Here is a 21,801-nt window from a genome sequence, read left to right as displayed (position 1 = left end):
CACCCCCCCGATCTACAACCCCCGATCTACACACCCCTCGATCTACACCCCCCCAGATCAACACCCTCCCCGATCTACACCCCCCCGATCTACACCCCCCACAGATCTACACCCCCGATCTACCCCCCCAGATCTACACCCCCCCGATCTACACCCCCCCAGATCTACACCGTCCCCGATCTACACCCCCCGATCTACACCCCCCCGATCTACACCCCCGTGATCTACACACCCCGATCTACACCACCTCGATCTACACACACCCGATATACACCCCCCCGATCTACACCCACCCCCAGATCTACACCCCCTCTGATCCAAAGCCCCCCCAGATCTACACCCACCCCGATCTACACCCGCCAGATCTACACCCCCCCAGATCTACACACCCCCAGATCTACACCCCCCCCCGATCTACACTCCCCCGATCTACACCCCCCCGTTCTACACCCCCCCGATCTACACCCCCCGATCTACACCGCCCCCAGATCTACACCCCCCGATCTACACCCCCCCATCTACAACCCTTCAGATCTACACCCCCCCCGATCTACACCCCCCGATTTACACCGCCCCCAGATCTACACCCCCCGATCTACACCCCCCCATCTACAACCCTTCAGATCTACACCCCCCCCGATCTACACCCCGCCCAGATCTAGACCCCACCGATCTACACCCCCCCAGATCTACACCCCCCCGATCTACACCCCTGATCTACACCCCCCTGATTTACACCCCTCCCCCGATCTACACCCCCCGATCTACACCCCACCCCCGATCTACAACACCCCCGATCTACACACCCCCACGATCAACACCCCCTGATCTACACCCTCCCCGATCTACACTCCCCCGATCTACACCCCACCCCCGATCTACACCCCCCAACGATCTACACCCCCCCTGATCTACACCCCCCCCTATCTACATCCTCCCGCCGATCTACACCCCCCCAATCTACACCCCGCCGATCTACACCCCCACCGGTCTACACCCCCACCGGTCTGCAGCCCCACCCCGATCTACACCCCCCAATCTACACCCCCGAACTACAACCCCCCGATCTACACCCTCCCGATCTACACCCCCCGATCTACACGCCCCCCGAACTACACCCCCACCAGATCTACACCCCACCAATCGACAACCCCCCAGATCTACACGCCCCCGATCTACACCCACCCCAGATCTGCACCCCTTCCCCGATCTATACCCCCCGATCTACACCCCCCGCGATCTACACCCCCCCGATCTACACCCCCCTGATCTACACCCCCGCCGATCTACACCCCCGATCTACACCCCCCCCTATCTACACCCTCCCGCTGATCTACACCCCCCCTGATCTACACCCGCCTGATCTACAGCCCCCGAACTACACACCTCCGATCTACACTCTCCCGATCTACCCCCCCCGATCTACAACCCCCGATCTACACCCCCCGATCTACACCCCCCGATCTACAACCCCCCGATCTACACCCACCCCGATCAACATTCCCCCCGATCTACAACCACCCGATCTACACCCCCCTGATCTACATCCCCCCGAACTACATAGCCCCCAATCTACACCCCCCCCGATCTACACCCCATCCCCCCAATCTACACCCCCCGCCGATCTACAACCCCCAGATCTACACCCCCCGATCTACACACCGCCCATCTACACTCCCTCCGAACTACACCCCTCGTTCTACAGCCCCCCCAGATCTACACCCCACCGATCAACCACCCGATCAACCCCCCGATCTACACCCCCCCAGATCTACACCCCACCGATCAACCACCCGATCAACCCCCCGATCTACACCCCCCCAGATCTACACCCCCCGATCTCCCCCCCCACATCTACACCCCCCCGATCTACACCCCTCCGATCTACACCCCCACCGATCTACACTCTCGCGATCTACACCCCTCCACCCCCCGATCTACACACCCCTGATCTACACACCCCCCCAGATCTACAGCCCCCCGATCTACAGCCCCCCCAGATTTACACCTCCCCCGATCTACACCCCCCCAGATCTACATCCCCCAGATCTGCAACCTCCCCAGATCTACACACCCCCATAGATCTACATCCCCTCCCCGATCTACTCCCCCACCCAGATCTACATCCCCCCCAGATCTACACCCCCTCCCCGATCTACACACGCCCCAGATCTACACCCCCCGATCTACAACCCCCAGATCTACACACACCCCGATCTACACCCCCCGATCTACACCCCCCAATGATCTACACCCCCCCCTATTTACACCCTCCCGCCGATCTACACCCCACCAGATCTACACACACCCCGATCTACACCCCCCGATCTACACCCCCCAACGATCTACACCCCCCCCGTATTTACACCCTCCCCCCGATCTACACGCCACCAATCTACACCCCGCCGATCTACACCCCCACCGGTCTACACCCCCACTGGTCTGCAGCCCCACCCCGATCTACACCCCCCAATCTACACCCCCGAACTACAACCCCCCGATCTACACCCTCCCGATCTACACCCCCCCGATCTACACCCCCCCGAACTACACCCCCCCAGATCTACACCCCACTGATCTACAACCGCACAGATCTACACCCCCCCCGATCTACACCCACCCGATCTACACCCCCACCAATCTACACCCCCCCGATCTACACCCCCTTGATCTACCCCCCCTATCTACACCCTCCCGCCGATCTACACCCCCCCTGAACTACACCCGCCCGATCTACACCCCCCGAACTACACCTGCCCGATCTACACCCTACCGATCTACACCCCCCCGATCTACAACCCCCCGATCTACACCCCCAGATCTACAAACCCCCGATCTACACCCACCCCGATCTACATACTCCCCGATCTACAGCCCCCGATCTACAACCCCCCCGATCTACAACGCCCCCGATCTAAAACCACCCGATCTACACCCTACCCGATCTACAACCCCCCCGATCTACAACCACCCGATCTACATTCCCCCCGATCTACAACCCCCCAATCTACACCCCCCTGATCTACAACCCCCCGATCTACAGCCCCCCCAGATCTACACCCCACCAATCAACCCCCCGATCAACCCCCCGATCTACACCCCCCCAGATCTACACCCCCCGATCTCCCCCCCCACATCTACACCCCCCCGATCTACACCCCTCTGATCTACACCCCCACCGATGTACACTCCCCCGATCTACACCCCCCCCACCCCCCGATCTACACACCCCCGATCTGCACACCCCCCAGATCTACAGTCCCCCGATCTACAGCCCCCCCAGATTTACACCTCCCCCGATCTACACCCCCGCAGATCTACACCCCCCAGATCTACAACCTCCCCAGATCTACACACCCCCCCAGATCTACATCCCCTCCCCGATCTACACCCCCACCCAGATCTACACCCCCCCAGATCTACACCCCCTTCCCGATCTAAACACGCCCCAGATCTACACCCCCCGATCTACACCCCACCAGATCTACACACACCCCGATCTACACCCCCCGATCTACACCTCCAGATCTACACCCCCTCGATCTACACCCCCCCAGATCTACACCCCCCCGATCTACACCCCCCAGATCTACACCCCCTCCCCGATCTACACACCCCCCAGATCTACTTCGCCCCAGATCTACACACCCGAAGATCTACACACCCCATCTACACCTCCCCCGATCTACACCCCCCAGATCTACACCCCCCAATCTACACACCGCCCATCTACACTCCCCCTGACCTACACCCCCCCGATCTACACGCCCCCAGATCTACGCCCCACCGCTCAACCCCCCCCACATTTACACCCCCCCGATCTTCACCCCCCCCGATCTGCACCCCCACCGATCTATACACCCCGATCTACACCCCCCCGATCTACACCCCCCTGACCTACACCCCCGATCTACACCGACCCAATCTCCCCCCCCCCCGATCTACACAACCCTCGATCTACACCCCCCCCCCAGATCTACACCCTCCCCGATCTACACCCCCCCCCATCTACACCCCCCCCCACCCCTTTCTACACCCTCCCGCCGATCTACACCCTCCCGAGCTACACCCCCCCGACCTACACCCATCCCGATCTACACCACCACCGGTCTACAGCCACCCCCCCCGATCTACACCTCCCCGATCTTCCCTCCCTCGATCTACAACCCCCCCCGGTCTACACCCCCCCCGGTCTACACTATCCCCTGATGTACACCTCTCCCGATCTACACTCTCCCGCCGATCTACACCCCCCCGATCTTCCCCCCCCTCAATCTACAACCCCCCAGGTCTACACACCCCCAATCTCCACCCCCCCCCGATCTACAACCCTCCAGATCTACACCCCCCTGATCTACACACCCCCCGATCTACACCCCCCCCCAGATCTACACCCCCCATCTACAGCCCCCCCGATCTACACCCCCCCGATCTACACACCACGATCTACCCCCCCCTGATCAACACCCCCCCGATCTGCACCCCCCCAGATCTACACCCACCCAGATCTACACCCACCCAGATCTACACCCCCCGATCTACTCCCCCCCTGATCTACACCCCTCCCGGTCTACAACCCCCGATCTATACACCCCCCGATCTACACCCTCCCGATCTACACCCCCCCGATCTACACACCCCCCCTGATCTGCACCACCCCCCGACACACCACCCCGCCCATCTACACCCCCCCAGATCTACACCCCCCGCTGATCTACACCCCCCACTGGTCTACACCCCCCACTGGTCTACATCCCCCCCCTGATCTACACGTACCCCACATCTACACCCTCCCGTTCTACACCCCGCCCCGGTCTACACCCCCCCCCCGGTCTACACCACCCCCGATCTACACCACCGCCCTGATCTACACCCCCCCCGATCTACATCCCCCCCTGGTCTACACCCCCCCTGATCGACACCCTACCCGGTCTACACCCCCCCGATCTACAACCCCCCCGGACTACACATCCCCCCCTCCCGATCTACACCCCCCGCGATCTACAACTCCCCCCCAATCTATATCCCCCAATTTACTCCCCCCCATCTACACCCCCCCGGTCTACCCCCCCGATCTACACCCCCCCGATCTACACTACCCCCCGATCTACACCCCCCCGATCTACACCCCTACCGATCTATACCCTCCGATCTACTCCCCCCCGATCTACCCCCTGATTTACCCCACTTCAACCAGATTTCTCCCCCCCCCCATTTACAACCCGATTCAGACTCCCACCTGATTTTCACCATGCACCCCTCCTTACACTGATCCATTGACTTCAATGGAGAAGGAAATCAGGCGGCTGTAAGACTGACAACTAATTCACGCTACCTGTTTCCCACTACCACCCAGTGTCACCCCAGTCTCTTCCTCTTAAGCCTGAACAATAACGTTCATTTCTGTTTGTTGACTTTACTTTCAGGTGCGACTAAGTTAGCCGTGAATGACCAAAACATCCAATTAAGGGCTTACCTTCACTGTGCCAATGCACAAAGCATACAGCAGTGACACGGCCAGCAAACTGCGGCACAAGCCATACAGCGAGGAGAGCAGTCCTGTTGCAGCTGAAAAACACAATTATTCTGGGCGTTCTTTTATTCTTAAACTTTACCAATTCCTCCACAGCAGTAATCAGCACACCGTCCCTTCCAGTTCACAAAGGCTGCAACATTCTCCAATGCCACATCACCCCATGTCCTAAACACTGGGCTACAAGTCACCTCAAATGCTCATTTAATTTTATGTACATCTTGATAGCATAAGAACATAAGAAATAGGAGCAGGAGTAGGCCATATGGCCCCTCGAGCCTGCTCCGCCATTTAATAAGATCATGGCTGATCTGATCATGGACTCAGCTCCACTTCCCCGCCCGCTCCCCATAACCCCTTATTCCCTTATCGTTTAAGAAACTGTCTATTTCCTTCTTAAATCCATTCAATGTCCCAGCTTCCACAGCTCTCTGAGGCAGCGAATTCCACAGATTTATAACCCTCAGAGAAGAAATTTCTCTTCATCTCAGTTTTAAATCGGCAGCCCCTTATTTTAAGATTATGCTCCCTAGTTCTAGTCTCGCCCATCAGTGGAAACATCCTCTCTACATCCACCTTGTCAAGCCCCCTCATAATCTTATATGTTTCGATAAGATCACCTCTCATTCTTCTGAATTCCAATGAGTAGAGGCACAACCTATTCAACCTTTCCTCATAAGTCAACCCCCTCATCTCCAGAATCAACCTAGTGAACCTTCTCTGAGCTTAAGCAAGTATATCCTTTCTTAAATATGGTAACCAAAACTGTACACCGTATTCCAGGTGTGGCCTCACTAATATCCTGTATAAATGTAGCAAGACTTCCCTGCTTTTATACTCTATCCCCTTTGCAATAAAGGCCAAGATTCCATTTGCCTTCCTGATCACTTGCTGTACCTGCATACTAACATTTTGTGTTTCATGAAGAAGTACCCCCAGGTCCCGCTGTACTGCAGCACTTTGCAATCTTTCTCCATTTAAATAATAACTTGCTCTTTGATTTTTTTTCTGCCAAAGTGCATAACCTCACACTTTCCAACAATTATACTTCAGCTGCCAAATTTATGCCCACTCACTTAGGCTGTCTATGTCCTTTTGCAGATTTTTTGTGTCCTCCTCACACGTTGCTTTTCCTCCCATCTTTGTATCGTCAGCAAACTTGGCTACGTTACACTCAGTCCCTTCTTCCAAGTCGTTAATATAGATTGTAAATAGTTGGGGTCCCAGCACTGATCCCTGCGGCACCCCACTAGTTAATGATTGCCAAGCCGAGAATGAGTCATTTATCCCGACTCTCTGTTTTCTGTTAGTTAGCCAATCCTCTATCCATGCTAATATATTACCCCCAACCCTGTGAACATTTATCTTGTGCAGTATGTGGCACCGTGTCAAATGCCAGTTCCCTCGGCTCTTAGACTATTGGATTTCAAGGTAGGCAAGTGTGAGGGCATCGACTTTGGACCAAGAATGAATAGAACAGTGTACTTTCTAAATGGTGAAAAGCCAGAAACAGTGGTGGTCCAAAAAGCCTTAGGGGTCCATATGCATTGATCATTACAACGTCATGAACAGGTACAGAAAATAACCAGAAAGGCGAAATGGCCTTTATATCTAGAGTGGTGGAATACAAGGGTTAGAAGTTATGGTACAGCTATACAAAGTCCTGGTTAGACCACACCTGGTTAGATCACACCTGGTCAGACCACACCTGGTCAGACCACACCTGGTTAGACCACACCTGGTCAGACCACACCTGGTCAGACCACACCTGGTCAGACCATACCTGGTGTAATGTTAGCAGTTCTGGGCACCTTAGGAAGGATATATTGGCCTTGGAGGGAGTGCAGTGTAGGTTTACTAGAATGGTACCCTGACTTCAAGGGTTAAGTTACGAGGAGAGATTACACAAATTAGAGTTGTATTCCCTGGAATTTAGAAGGTTAAGGGGTGATTTGATTAAAGTTTTCAAGATGATAAGGGCAACAGATAGGGTAGATAGAGAGACTTTTTCCGCTGGTTGGGGAGTCTAGTACTGGGGACATAGTCTAAAAATAAGAGCCAGACGTTTCAGGAGTGAAGTTGGGAAACACTTGTACACACAAAGGGTGGTACAAGTTTGGAACCAACATCCACAAACGGCAATTGATATTAGATCAATTGTTAATTTTAAATCCGATATCGATAGATTTTTGTTAACCAAAAGTATTAAGGGATATGGGGCAAAGGCGGGTATGTGAAGTTAGAGGACAGATCAGCCCTTCTCTCATTGAATGACGGAACAGGGTTGGGGAGCTGAATGGCCTCCTGTTCCTATGTTCCTGTTACTGAGTGCTGTTATGAGAGGTAAAACCTACCTCCTTGACCAAGCTTTTGGTCACCTTGACAAATACCTCCTTTTATGTGGCTCGATGTGAATTATTGTCTGATAACACTCCCGTGAAGCGCCCTGGATGCTTTTACTAAAGTTAAAGACACAATATAAATGCAAGTTGTTGCTGGTGTTGTAGGTTGTATTTGAGAAACTGGACTATGGAGGTGGGGCGGGGGGGAGGGGAGGGAAGGAGGGGAGGGGAGGCGAGGGGGGGCGGGTTCTGAGAGGCTGACCCAGAGAGACAGCAAACAGAGATTGTACAGACAGTGCAGAGAAGAGACTGACCAAAAGAGGTAGGGCACAGTGAGAACATAAGAACATAAGAAATAGGAGCAGGAGAAGGCCATTTGGCCCCTCGAGCCTGCTCCGCCGTTCAATGGGATCATGGCTGATCTGATCATGGACTCAGCTCCACTGCCCTGCCCACTCCCCATAACCCCTTATTCCCTTATTGCTCAAAAATTTGTCTATCTCCACCTTAAATATATTCAATGACCCAGCCTCCACAGCTCTCTGGGGCAGAGAATTCCATAGAATTACAACCCTCCGAGAGAAGAAATTTCTCCTCATCTCAGTTTTAAATGGGCGGCCCCTTATTCTAAGACTATGTCTCCCAGTTTTAGTTTCCCCTATGAGTGGAAATATCCTCTCTGCATCCACCTTGTCAAGCCCTCTCAATATCTTATATGTTTCAATAAGATCACCTCTCATTCTTCTGAACTCCAATGTGTATAGGCCCAACCTACTCAACCTTTCCTCATAAGTCAACCCCCAGAATCAACCTAGTGAACCTTCTCTGAACAGCCTCCAATGCAAGTTATCCTTCCTTAAATACGGAGACCAAAACTGTACGCAGTACTCTAGGTGTGGCCTCACTAATACCCTGTACAGTTGTAGCAGGACTTCTCTGCATTTATACTCTCTCCCCCTTGCAATAAAGGCCAACATTCCATTTGCCTTCCTGATTACTTGCTGTACCTGCATACTAAATTTTTGTGTTTCATGCACAATGACCCCCAGGTCTCTCTGTACTGCGGCACTTTGCAATTTTTCTCCATTTAAATTATAACCTGCTTTTCTCTTATTTCTGCCAAACTGGATAACCTCACATTTTCCCACATTATACTCCATCTGCTAGATTTTTTCCCCACTCACTTAGCCTGTCTATATCCCTTTGCAGGTTTTTTGTGTCCTCCTCACAATTTGTTTTCCTTCCCATATTTATATCATCAGTAAACTTGGCTAAATTACACTCAGTCCCTTCATCCAAGTCATTAATATAGATTGTAAATAGTTGAGGTCCCAGCACCAATTCCTGCGGCACCCCACTAGTTACTGTCTGCTAACCGGAATATGACCCATTTATCCCGACTCTCTGTTTTCTGTTAGTTAGCCAATCCTCTATCCATGCTAATATATTATACCCAACCCCGTGAGCTTTTATCTTGTGCAGTAACTTCTTATGTGGTTAACCCTTATTGAATGCCTTTTGGAAATCCATATACACCACATCCACTGGTTCCCCCTTATCCACCCTGCTTGTTACATCCCCAAAGAACTCCAGCAAATTTGTCAAACATGATTTCCCTTTCATAAAACCATGCTGACTCTGCTTGATTGAATTATGCGTTTCCAAATGTCCTGCTACTGATTCTTTAATAATGGACTCCAGCATTTTCCCAATGTCAGATGTTAGGCTAACTGGTCTATAGTTTCCTGCTTTCTGTCTGCCTTATTTTTTAAATGAGGGCGTTACATTTGTGGTTTTCCAATCCGCTGGGGCCGCCTCAGAATCCAGGGAATTTTGGTAGATTACAACCAATGCATCCACTATCTCTGCAGCCACTTCTCTTAAGACCCGAGGATGTAAGGCATCAAGTCCAGGGAACTTGTTCGCCTTTAGTCCCATTATTTTACCAAGTACTACTTCATTAGTGATAGTGATTGTATTAAGTTCCTCCCTCCCTGTAGCCCCTTGATTATACACTATTGGGATGATTTAGTGTCTTCTGCCGTGAAGACTGATACAAAATATTTGTTGAACGTCTCTGCCATTTCCCTGTTCCCCATTATTGATTGCTGCTGATCGTAGAATGTGAAAGAGGCTTGGGCCTCCTAATATCATGGAGCAGGCGAGGCTCCTGAAGGAACAGTGGTGCTCCACTCAACCCAAGAGAGAAAAACCAAATGGCCATGTAAATAGTAGACTCGATCGAAGTTTATAAAATGAAGTTATGCCAGGACAGATCCAGGTTGAATGTAAGGCAGTTCTTCTTTTCCCAGAGAATATTGGAGCTGTGGAACAGGCTGGTGCGGGTCAGAGTGATCCCCGGGACTCATTTCCATCGCCTTAGGGGGGAGGAGAGGAATTTTCCAGCTTGTTTTTCCCGTTTTCCCCTCTCCTTAGATCAAAAGCTAAGAGGAGGTTTGATCGAGGTGTTTAAATTCATGAAGAGTTTGGACAGAGTAAATAAAGAGACACGAAGGGTCGACAGCTGGAGGGCACAGATTTAATGTGATTGACAAAAGAACCAGAGGCGACATGAGGTAAAACATGTTTACCCAGCGAGTGGTGAGAAGTTAGAAGGCACTGCCTGATAGGGTGGTGACACAGATTCACGATTGTCCTTCAAAAGGGAATTGTATAAATACTGAGACAGAAAAACTAGCAGGGATGTGGGGAAAGAGCAGGGGATGGGACTTAAGGGATTGCTATTCGAAGGAGCTGACGCAGATGCGATGGGCCGAATGGCCTCCTTCTGTGCTGTACTGTTGTATGATTCTATAATTGGCCGAGGTTTAAGCTTTTTTTCGCCTCGTTAAATTTCTGTGACAGTGTTATCCCCTTCGCACCGAGTAATGGTTCCACACTAGCGCCCGGTCTGTCCCACAGGCCTCAGGCCTTTGTCCAGGTGTGCGCCTGACCACTGAAGCATGTCTGCTGTGACCATCCCTGTCCTATCTGATGTCCACACACACGTCCCTCCAGCAGTGCTTGCTCAGTGCTGATTCAGAGCAAGAAATCTGGCTGATATCCCCCACTCTAACCTGGGGCAGTCAATCATCATCATCAACATCATAGGCAGTCCCGCGAATCGAGGAGGACTTGCTTCCACGTCAAAAAGTTCACAGGTGTTTCAATGAAGGACCTAATATTCCAGATCTTGAACTACATCCTGAAGGGTGGAAGATGCCTGTGCGTGGATTTTTTTAATGTGTGGTGACCGTTGCACACCAGCCACCACACGGGCTTGACTGAGCTAGGTCTTGGTCCAGTGGCAAGGGTTAACCAGGACTAACTAGAGACTAAGTTCTGCTGCACAGACCTAGTGCGCACACATATCGCAGTGTGGGCTGGCCCACGCTGCCACTAGGCCCTCGCCTCTTCTGAGCCCTGAACTCGCGCCTCTCCTGGGCCCCGATCATATCCCTCTACAGCCTCTCGCCGCTCCATCGCCCCGATCTCGCCGCTCCTGCTGTACCTGCCCATGCTCCAATCACCGACCTGGATCTTGGAGACGTCCCTCTTCGCTGCCGTTGCTCTCCTGCTGCTCCCTGGAGTGGTATACCGCCACACTGCCCTTTCTGCTCCCCGGCCAGCCTGGACAGTGCTCACCGATATAACCCCAGCGACCACACCGACCCGGGCCATAGAAACATTCGTTTGCTCAGCATCTCGCAGTAGTGCCCAGGCACCGCACTGTCAGTGCCTGCCGCCAACGTCACTGGAGGCTTAGCGGGGGGGGCGCTAACAGTCGATGCTGGATGCTCTAGCACCGCCCACTTGGTGATGTCATGAGCGAGTATCGCCACGCGAGCGCCGCGATCCCAAACTTCGCTCCTTTCGCAAAAGCAAAATACTGCGGATGCTGGAATCGGGAATAAAAACAGAAAATGCTGGGAATCTCAGCGGGTCAGGCAGCATCTGTGGAGTGGACGAAGGGTCATCGACCTGAAATGTTAACTCTGTTTCCTCTCCACAGATACTGCCTAACCCGCTGAGATTCCCAGCATTTTCGGTTTTGACTTCGCTCCTCTCGCCTGCCGTAGCGCCCGACGCCATCGGTGACAGGGAGCACGGGAGCTCCACGGGAGCCCCGGGGCCATGTTATAACGCAGGAGCTGGTGGGTGTTCAGTGTAAAATCATTTAACGTTGCTGCGCTTCTGTGAGCTCTGACATACTGCTGCTGAAGTTTCCCATTCTTCCGTCCACTTTCTCTCAGTTTCTCGGGTGGTCCAGCTGACCTCCCCTCTAGGCGCCGGGATGCTGGTTTCCTAGCGACAGACCTTCAGAAGCCCCGCAGTGCTAGCGCCCCACAGCGCCCGATGGGTGGTGATAACGCTTGCCTGAGTGCTGCAGTCCTCTCTTTGGGCAGGAATAGTGAATATCCCGGCTCGAGACGGCGAACCTTAAATTAGCGCCGAGACAGAGCCACCGTCTCAAACCCGGCTCGAACGAATCTTTTGCCCATGGGGTGCTATTTACAGAGGCTTGGTGGCAAATGTATTCAAATCTCGTGGAAACAGAAAGTAATTATTAGTTAACTATAAACCTTAAATTAGCTTCTACCCAGGAACACATTTTAGCATGGAACACTTCACGTAGTTTTTGATTTGCCTTTTCCATAATTTAAAGCAGTAAAGAAAACTTGTGGCATACGTACCTGATCCACCAAAGATGTGCATGTCTACTTGTTCCAGCAAATAGGTGAGAAAAGTATTAATCTGTGGAAGGAGGCCCATGAGGAAAATCACAGGAAAACACTGCGTGAAGCCTGAAACAGGGGAAAGAACACAGTGAGGGTAACAGGAATACAGAGCGGGAATATGGTGAGGGCAAAAGGAAAAGAGAGTGAGAACACAGTGAGAGTAACAGGAATAGAGAGAGAACAGAGTGAGGGTAACAGGAATAGAGGGAGAGAACACCGTGAGGGTAACGGGAATAGAGAGAGAACACAGTGAGGGTAACGGGAATAGAGAGAGAGAACACAGTGAGGGTAACAGGAATAGAGAGAGAACACAATGAGGGTAATAGGAATAGAGAGAGAACACAATGAGGGTAATAGGAATAGAGGGAGAGAACACCGTGAGGGTAACGGGAATAGAGAGAGAGAACACAGTGAGGGTAACAGGAATAGAGAGAGCGAACACAGTGAGGGTAACAGGAATAGAGAGAAAACACAGAGAGGGTAACAGGAATAGAGTGAGAGAACACAGTGAGAGTAACAGGAACAGAGAATGAGAACACAGCGAGGGTAAGAGGAAGAGAGAGAGAACACAATGAGGGTAACAGGAATAGAGAGAGAACACAATGAGGGTAACAGGAATAGAGAGAGAACACAGAGAGGGTAACAGGAAAAGAGTGAGAGAACACAGTGAGAGTAACAGGAATAGAGAAAGAGAACACAGCGAGGGTAACAGGAATAGAGAGCGAGAAACATAGAAACATAGAAACATAGAAAATAGGTGCAGGAGTAGGCCATTCAGCCCTTCTAGCCTGCACCGCCATTCAATGAGTTCATGGCTGAACATGAAACTTCAGTACCCCCTTCCTGCTTTCTCGCCATAACCCTTGATCCCCCGAGTAGTAAGGACTTCATCTAACTCCCTTTTGAATATATTTAGTGAATTGGCCTCAACTACTTTCTGTGGTAGAGAATTCCACAGGTTCACCACTCTCTGGGTGAAGAAGTTTCTCCTCATCTCGGTCCTAAATGGCTTACCCCTTATCCTCAGACTGTGACCCCTGGTTCTGGACTTCCCCAACATTGGGAACATTCTTTCTGCATCTAACCTGTCTAAACCCGTCAGAATTTTAAACGTTTCTATGAGATCCCCTCTCATTCTTCTGAACTCCAGTGAATACAAGCCCAGTTGATCCAATCTTTCTTGATAGGTCAGTCCCGCCATCCCGGGAATCAGTCTGGTGAACCTTCGCTGCACTCCCTCAATAGCAAGAATGTCCTTCCTCAAGTTAGGAGACCAAAACTGTACACAATACTCCAGGTGTGGCCTCACCAAGGCCCTGTACAACTGTAGCAACACCTCCCTGCCCCTGTATTCAAATCCCCTCGCTATGAAGGCCAACATGCCATTTTCTTTCTTAACCGCCTGCTGTACCTGCATGCCAACCTTCAATGACTGATGTACCATGACACCCAGGTCTCGTTGCACCTTCCCTTTTCCTAATCTGTCACCATTCAGATAATAGTCTGTCTCTCTGTTTTTACCACCAAAGTGGATAACCTCACATTTATCCACATTATACTTCATCTGCCATGCATTTGCCCACTCACCTAACCTATCCAAGTCACTCTGCAGCCTAATAGCATCCTCCTCGCAGCTCACACTGCCACCCAACTTAGTATCATCTGCAAATTTGGAGATACTGCATTTAATCCCCTCGTCTAAATCATTAATGTACAATGTAAACAGCTGGGGCCCCAGCACAGAACCTTGCGGCACTCCACTAGTCACTGCCTGCCATTCTGAAAAGTACCCGTTTACTCCTACTCTTTGCTTCCTGTCTGACAACCAGTTCTCAATCCACATCAGCACACTACCCCCAATCCCATGTGCTTTAACTTTGCACATTAATCTCTTGTGTGGGACCTTGTCGAAAGCCTTCTGAAAGTCCAAATATACCACATCAACTGGTTCTCCTTTGTCCACTTTACTGGAAACATCCTCAAAAAATTCCAGAAGATTTGTCAAGCATGATTTCCCTTTCACAAATCCATGCTGACTTGGACCTATCATGTCACCATTTTCCAGATGCACTGCTATGACATCCTTAATAATTGATTCCATCAATTTACCCACTACTGAGGTCAGGCTGACCGGTCTATAATTCCCTGTTTTCTCTCTCCCTCCTTTTTTAAAAAGTGGGGTTACATTGGCTACCCTCCACTCCATAGGAACTGATCCAGAGTCAATGGAATGTTGGAAAATGACTGTCAATGCATCCGCTATTTCCAAGGCCACCTCCTTAAGTACTCTAGGATGCAATCCATCAGGCCCTGGGGATTTATCGGCCTTCAATCCCATCAATTTCCCCAACACAATTTCCCGACTAATAAAGATTTCCCTCAGTTCCCCCTCCTTACTAGACCCTCTGACCCCTTTTATATCCGGAAGGTTGTTTGTATCCTCCTTAGTGAATACCGAACCAAAGTACTTGTTCAATTGGTCCGCCATTTCTTTGTTCCCCGTTATGACTTCCCCTGATTCTGACTGCAGTGGACCTACGTTTGTCTTCACCAACCTTTTTCTCTTTACATACCTATAGAAACTTTTGCAATCCGCCTTAATGTTCCCTGCAAGCTTCTTCTCGTACTCCATTTTCCCTGTCCTAATCAAACCCTTTGTCCTCCTCTGCTGAGTTCTAAATTTCTCCCAGTCCCCAGGTTCGCTGCTATTTCTGGCCAATTTGTATGCCACTTCCTTGGCTTTAATACTATCCCTGATTTCCCTAGATAGCCACGGTTGAGCCACCTTCCCCTTTTTATTTTTACGCCAGACAGGAATGTACAATTGTTGTACTTCATCCATGCGGTCTCTAAATGTCTGCCATTGCCCATCCACAGTCAACCCCCTAAGTATCATTCGCCAATCTATCCTAGCCAATTCACGCCTCATACCTTCAAAGTTACCCTTCTTTAAGTTCTGGACCATGGTCTCTGAAATTACTGTTTCATTCTCCATCCTAATGCAGAATTCCACCATATTATGGTCACTCTTCCCCAAGGGGCCTCGCACAATGAGATTGCTAATTAATCCTCTCTCATTACACAACACCCAGTCTAAGATGGCCTCCCCCCTAGTTGGTTCCTCAACATATTGGTCTAGAAAACCATCCCTTATGCACTCCAGGAAATCCTCCTCCACCGTATTGCTTCCAGTTTGGCTAGCCCAATCTATGTGCATATTAAAGTCACCCATTATAACTGCTACACCTTTATTGCATGCACCCCTAATTTCCTGTTTAATGCCCTCCCCAACATCCCTATTACTGTTTGGAGGTCTGTACACAACTCCTACTAACGTTTTTTGCCCTTTGGTGTTCTGCAGCTCTACCCATATAGATTCCACATCATCCAAGCTAATGTCTTTCCTAACTATTGCATTAATCTCCTCTTTAACCAGCAATGCTACCCCACCTCCTTTTCCTTTTATTCTATCCTTCCTGAATGTTGAATACCCCTGAATGTTGAGTTCCCAGCCCTGATCATCCTGGAGCCACGTCTCCGTAATCCCAATCACATCATATTTGTTAACATCTATTTGCACAATTAATTCATCCACCTTATTGCGGATACTCCTTGCATTAAGACACAAAGCCTTCAGGCTTGTTTTATTAACACCCTTTGTCCTTTTAGAATTTTGCTGTACAGTGGCCCTTTTTGTTTTTTGCCTTGGGTTTCTCTGCCCTCCACTTTTCCTCTTCTCCTTTCTGTCTTTTGCTTTTGTCTCCTTTTTGTTTCCCTCTGTCTCCCTGCATTGGTTCCCATCCCCCTGCCATATTAGTTTAAATCCTCCCCAACAGCACTAGCAAACACTCCCCCTAGGACATTGGTTCCAGTCCTGCCCAGGTGCAGACCGTCCGGTTTGTACTGGTCCCACCTCCCCCAGAACCGGTCCCAATGCCCCAGGAATTTGAATCCCTACCTGCTGCACCACTGCTCAAGCCACGTATTCATCTGCGCTATCCTGCGATTCCTACTCTGACTATCACGTGGCACTGGTAGCAATCCCGAGATTACTACTTTTGAGGTCCTACTTTCCTGGAGGGTAACAGGAAAAGAGAGAGAACACAGTGAGGGTAACAGGAATAGAGAGAGAACATAGTGAGGGTAACAGGAATAGAGAGAGAGAATACAGTGAGGGTAACAGGAATAGAGAGGAAGAAAACAGTGAGGGTAACAGGAATAGAGAGAGAACATAGTGAGGGTAACAGGAATAGAGAGAGAGAATACAGTGAGGGTAACAGGAATAGAGAGAAAGAAAACAGTGAGGGTACCAGGAATAGAGAGAGAACAAAGTGAGGGTAACAGGAATAGAGAGAGAGAACACAGTGAGGGTAACAGGAAAAGAGAGAGAACACAGTGAGGGTAACAGGAATAGAGAGAGAACATAGTGAGGGTAACAGGAATAGAGAGAGAGAATACAGTGAGGGTAACAGGAATAGAGAGAAAGAAAACAGTGAGGGTACCAGGAATAGAGAGAGAACAAAGTGAGGGTAACAGGAATAGAGAGAGAGAACACAGTGAGGGTAACAGGAAAAGAGAGAGAACACAGTGAGGGTAACAGGAATAGAGAGAGAGAACACAGTGAGGGGAATAGGAATAGAGAGAGAACACAGTGAGGGTAACAGGAATGGAGAGAGAGAACACAGTGAGGGTAACAGGAATAGAGAGAGAACACAGTGAGGGTAACAGGAATAGAGAGAGAGAACACAGTGAGGGTAGCAGGAATAGAGAGAGAACATAGTGAGGGTAACAGGAACAGAGAGAGAGAACACAGTGAGGGTAACAGGAATAGAGAGAAAGAAAACAGTGAGGGTAACAGGAATAGAGTGAGAACAAAGTGAGGGTAACAGGAATAGAGAGAGAACACAGTGAGGGTAACAGGAATAGAGAGAGAACACAGTGAGGGTAACAGGAATAGAGGGAGAAAACACACTGAAGGTAACGGGAATGGAGAGAGAGAACACAGTGAGGGTAACGGGAATAGAGAGAGATAACACAGTGAGGGTAACGGGAATAGAGAGAGAGAACACAGTGAGGGTAACAGGAATAGAGAGAGAGAACACAGTGAGGGTAACAGGAATAGAGAGAGAGAACACAGTGAGGGTAACAGGAATAGAGACAGAACACAGTAGGGTAACAGGAATAGAGAGAGAGAACACAGTGATGGTAACATGAATAGAGAGAGAACACAGTGAGGGTAACAGGAATAGAGAGAGAACACAGTAGGGTAAAAGGAATAGAGAGAGAGAACACAGTGAGGGTAACAGGAATAGACAGAGAGAACACAGTGAGGGTAACAGGAATAGAGAGAGAGAAAACAGTGAAAGTAACGGGAATAGAGAGAGAGAAAACAGTGAGTAGTAATAGGAATAGAGAGAGAACACAGTGAGGGTAACAGGAATAGAGAGAGAGAACACAGTGAGGGTAACAGGAATAGAGAGAAAGAACACAGTGAGGGTAACAGGAATAGAGAGAGAACACAGTGAGGGTAACAGGAATAGAGAAGGAGAACACAGTGAGGGTAACCGGAATAGAGAGAGAACATAGCGATGGTAACAGGAATAGAGAGAGAGAACACAGTTAGGGTAACAGGAATAGAGAGAAAGAACACAGTGAGGGTAACAGGAATAGAGAGAGAACAAAGTGAGGGTAACAGGAATAGAGAGAGAGAACACAGTGAAGGTAATAGGAATAGAGAGAGAACACAGTGAGGGTAACAGGAATAGAGAAAGAGAACACAGTGAGGTTAACAGGAATAGAGAGAGAGAACACAGTGAGGGTAACATGAATAGAGGGAGAGAACTCAGTGAGGGTAACAGCTATAGAGGGAGTACACAGTGAGGGTAACAGGAATAGAGAGAGAGAACACAGTGAGGGTAACGGGAATAGAGAGAGAACACAGTGAGGGTAACAGGAATAGAGAGAGAGAACACAGTGAGGGTAACGGGAATAGAGAGAGAGAACACAGTGAGGGTAACAGGAATAGAGAGAGAGAACACAGTGAGGGTAACAGGAATAGAGCGAGAACACAGTGAGGGTAACAGGAATAGAGAGAGAGAAAACAGTGAGGGTAACAGGAATAGAGAGAGAACACAGTGAGGGTAACAGGAATATAGAGAGAGAAAACAGTGAGGGTAACAGGAATAGAGAGATAACACATTGAGGGTAACAGAAATAGAGAGAGAACATAGTGAGGGTAACAGGAATAGAGAGAGAGAACACAGTGAGGGTAACAGAAATAGAGTAAAGAACACATTGAGGTTAACAGGAATAGAGAGAGAACACAGTGAGGGTAACAGGAATAGAGAGAGAGAACACAGTGAGGGTAACAGGAATAGAGAGAGAGAACACAGTGAGGGTAACAGGAATAGAGAGAGAGAGAACACATTGAGGGTAACAGGAATAGAGAGAGAGAACACAGTGAGGGTAACAGAAATAGAGAGAGAACACAGTGAGGGTAACAGGAATAGAGAGAGAGAAAACAGTGAGGGTAACAGGAATTGAGAGAGAGAACACAGTGAGGGTAACGGGTATAGAGAGAGAGAACACAGTAAGGGTAATAGAAATAGAGAGAGAACACAGTGAGGGTAACAGGAATAGAGAGAGAGAACACAGTGAGGGTAACAGGAATAGAGAGAAAGAACACAGTGAGGGTAACAGGAATAGAGAGAGAACACAGTGAGGGTAACAGGAATAGAGAGAGAGAACACAGTGAGGGTAACAGGAATAGAGAGAGAGAACACTGTGACTGTAACAGGAATAGAGAGAAAGAAAACAGTGAGGGTAACAGGAATACAGAGAGAACAAAGTGAGGGTAACAGGATAGAGAGAGAGAACACAGTGAGGGTAACAGGAATAGAGAGAGAACACAGTGAGGGTAACAGGAATAGAGAGAGAGAACACAGTGAGGGTAACAGGAATAGAGAGAGAACACAGTGAGGGTAACAGGAATCGAGAGAGAGAAAATAGTGAGGGTAACAGGAATAGAGAGAGAACACAGAGAGGGTAACAGGAATAGAGAGAGAGAACACAGTGAGGATAACAGGAATAGAGAGAGAGAACACAGTGAGGATAAAAGGAATACAGGGTGAGAACACAGTGAAGGTAACGGGAATAGAGAGAGAGAGAACACAGTGAGGGTAACAGGAATAGAGGGAGAGAACACAGTGAGGGTAACAGGAATAGAGGGAGAGAACACAGTGAAGGTAACGGGAATAGAGAGAGAGAGAACACAGTGAGGGTAACAGGAATAGAGAGAGAGAGAACACAGTGAGGGTAACGGGAATAGAAAGAGAGAACACAGTGAGGGTAACGGGAATAGAGAGAGAGAACACAGTGAGGGTAACAGGAATAGAGGGAGAGAACACAGTGAGGGTAACAGGAATAGAGAGAGAGAACACAGTGAGGGTAACAGGAATAGAGAGAGAACACAGTGAGGGTAACTGGAATAGAGAGAGAACACAGTGAGGGTAACAGGAATAGAGGGAGAAAACCCAATTAAGGTAACGGGAATAGAGAGAGAGAACACAGTGAGGGTAACGGGAATAGAGAGAGATAACACAGTGAGGGTAACATGAATAGAGGGAGAGAACACAGTGAGGGTAACAGGAATAGAGAGAGAGAACACAGTGAGGGTAACAGGAATAGAGAGTGAACACAGTGAGGGTAACAGGAATAGAGAGAGTGAACACAGTGAGGGTAACAGGAATAGAGAGAGAGAACAAAGTGAGGGTAACAGGAATTGAGAGAGAGAACACAGTGAGGGTAACGGGTATAGAGAGAGAGAACACAGTAAGGGGAATAGAAATAGAGAGAGAACAGAGTGAGGGGACCAGGAATGGAGAGAAAGAACACAGTGAGGGTAACAGGAATAGAGAGAGAACACAGTGAGGGTAACAGGAATAGAGAGAGAGAACACAGTGAGGGTAACAGGAATAGAGAGAGAACATAGTGAGGGTAACAGGAATAGAGTGAGAGAACACTGTGAGGGTAACTGGAATAGAGAGAAAGAAAACAGTGAGGTTAACAGGAATAGAGAGAGAACAAAGTGAGGGTAACAGGATAGAGAGAGATAACACAGTGAGGGTAACAGGAATAGAGAGAGAACACAGTGAGGGTAACAGGAATAGAGAGAGAGAACACAGTGAGGGTAACATGAATAGAGAGAGAACACAGTGAGGGTAACAGGAATCGAGAGAGAGAAAACAGTGAGGGTAACAGGAATAGAGAGAGAACACAGAGAGGGTAACAGGAATAGAGAGAGAGAACACAGTGAGGATAACAGGAATAGAGAGAGAGAACACAGTGAGGATAACAGGAATACAGGGAGAGAACACAGTGAAGGTAACGGGAATAGAGAGAGAGAGAACACAGTGAGGGTAACAGGAATAGAGAGAGAGAACACAGTGAGGGTAACGGGAATAGAAAGAGAGAACACAGTGAGGATAACGGGAATAGAGAGAGAGAACGCAGTGAGGGTAACAGGAATAGCGAGAGAACAAAGTGAGGGTAACAGGAATAGAGAGAGAGAACACAGTGAGGGTAACAGGAATAGAGAGAGAACACAGTGAGGGTAACAGGAATAGAGAGAGAGAATACAGTGAGGGTAACAGGAATAGAGAGAGAACACAGTGAGGGTAACAGGAATAGAGAGAGAGAACACAGTGAGGATAACAGGAATAGAGGAAGAGAACACAGTGAAGGTAAAGGAAATAGTGAGAGAGAACACAGTGAGGGTAACAGGAATAGAGAAAGAACACAGTGAGGGTAACAGGAATAGAGAGAGTGAACACAGTGAGGGTAACAGGAATAGAGGGAGAACAAAGTGAGCGTAACAGGAATAGGGAGATAGAACACAGTGAGGATAACAGGAATAGAGAGAGAGAACACAGTGAGGGTAACAGAAATAGAGAGAGAACATAGTGAGGGTAACAGGAACAGAGAGAGAGAACACAGTGAGGGTAACAGAAATAGAGTAAAGAACACAGTGAGGGTAACAGGAATAGAGAGAGAACACAGTGAGGGGAACAGGAATAGAGAGAGAGAACACAGTTAGGGTAACAGGAATAGAGAGAGAGAACACAGTGAGGGTAACAGGAATAGAGAGAGAGAACACATTGAGGCTAACAGGAATAGAGAGAGAGAAGAC

General features: G+C 49.4%; 1 protein-coding gene across 1 annotated transcript in view; it reads right to left on the bottom strand.

The window, feature by feature from the left end:
• Positions 1 to 5,476: 5,476 nt before the first annotated feature.
• Positions 5,477 to 21,801, bottom strand: part of LOC139255578 (pecanex-like protein 1) — a gene marked incomplete at its 3' end in the record, with an annotated part of 281,907 nt that continues 265,582 nt past the window's right edge. The window contains exons 7-8 of the mRNA XM_070873951.1: positions 12,570 to 12,680; positions 5,477 to 5,568 (exon numbers count right to left, since the gene is read on the bottom strand). Coding sequence (XP_070730052.1) covers positions 5,477 to 5,568; positions 12,570 to 12,680 — 203 coding nt within the window. The remainder of the gene's footprint in view (positions 5,569 to 12,569; positions 12,681 to 21,801) is intronic.

Source organism: Pristiophorus japonicus, unplaced genomic scaffold (genome assembly GCF_044704955.1).
Source record: "Pristiophorus japonicus isolate sPriJap1 unplaced genomic scaffold, sPriJap1.hap1 HAP1_SCAFFOLD_611, whole genome shotgun sequence".
Classification (NCBI taxonomy): Eukaryota; Metazoa; Chordata; class Chondrichthyes; family Pristiophoridae; genus Pristiophorus; species Pristiophorus japonicus.
The sequence above is the reverse complement of the archived record's forward strand: the minus strand, read 5'-3'. Positions and strand labels throughout refer to the sequence as shown.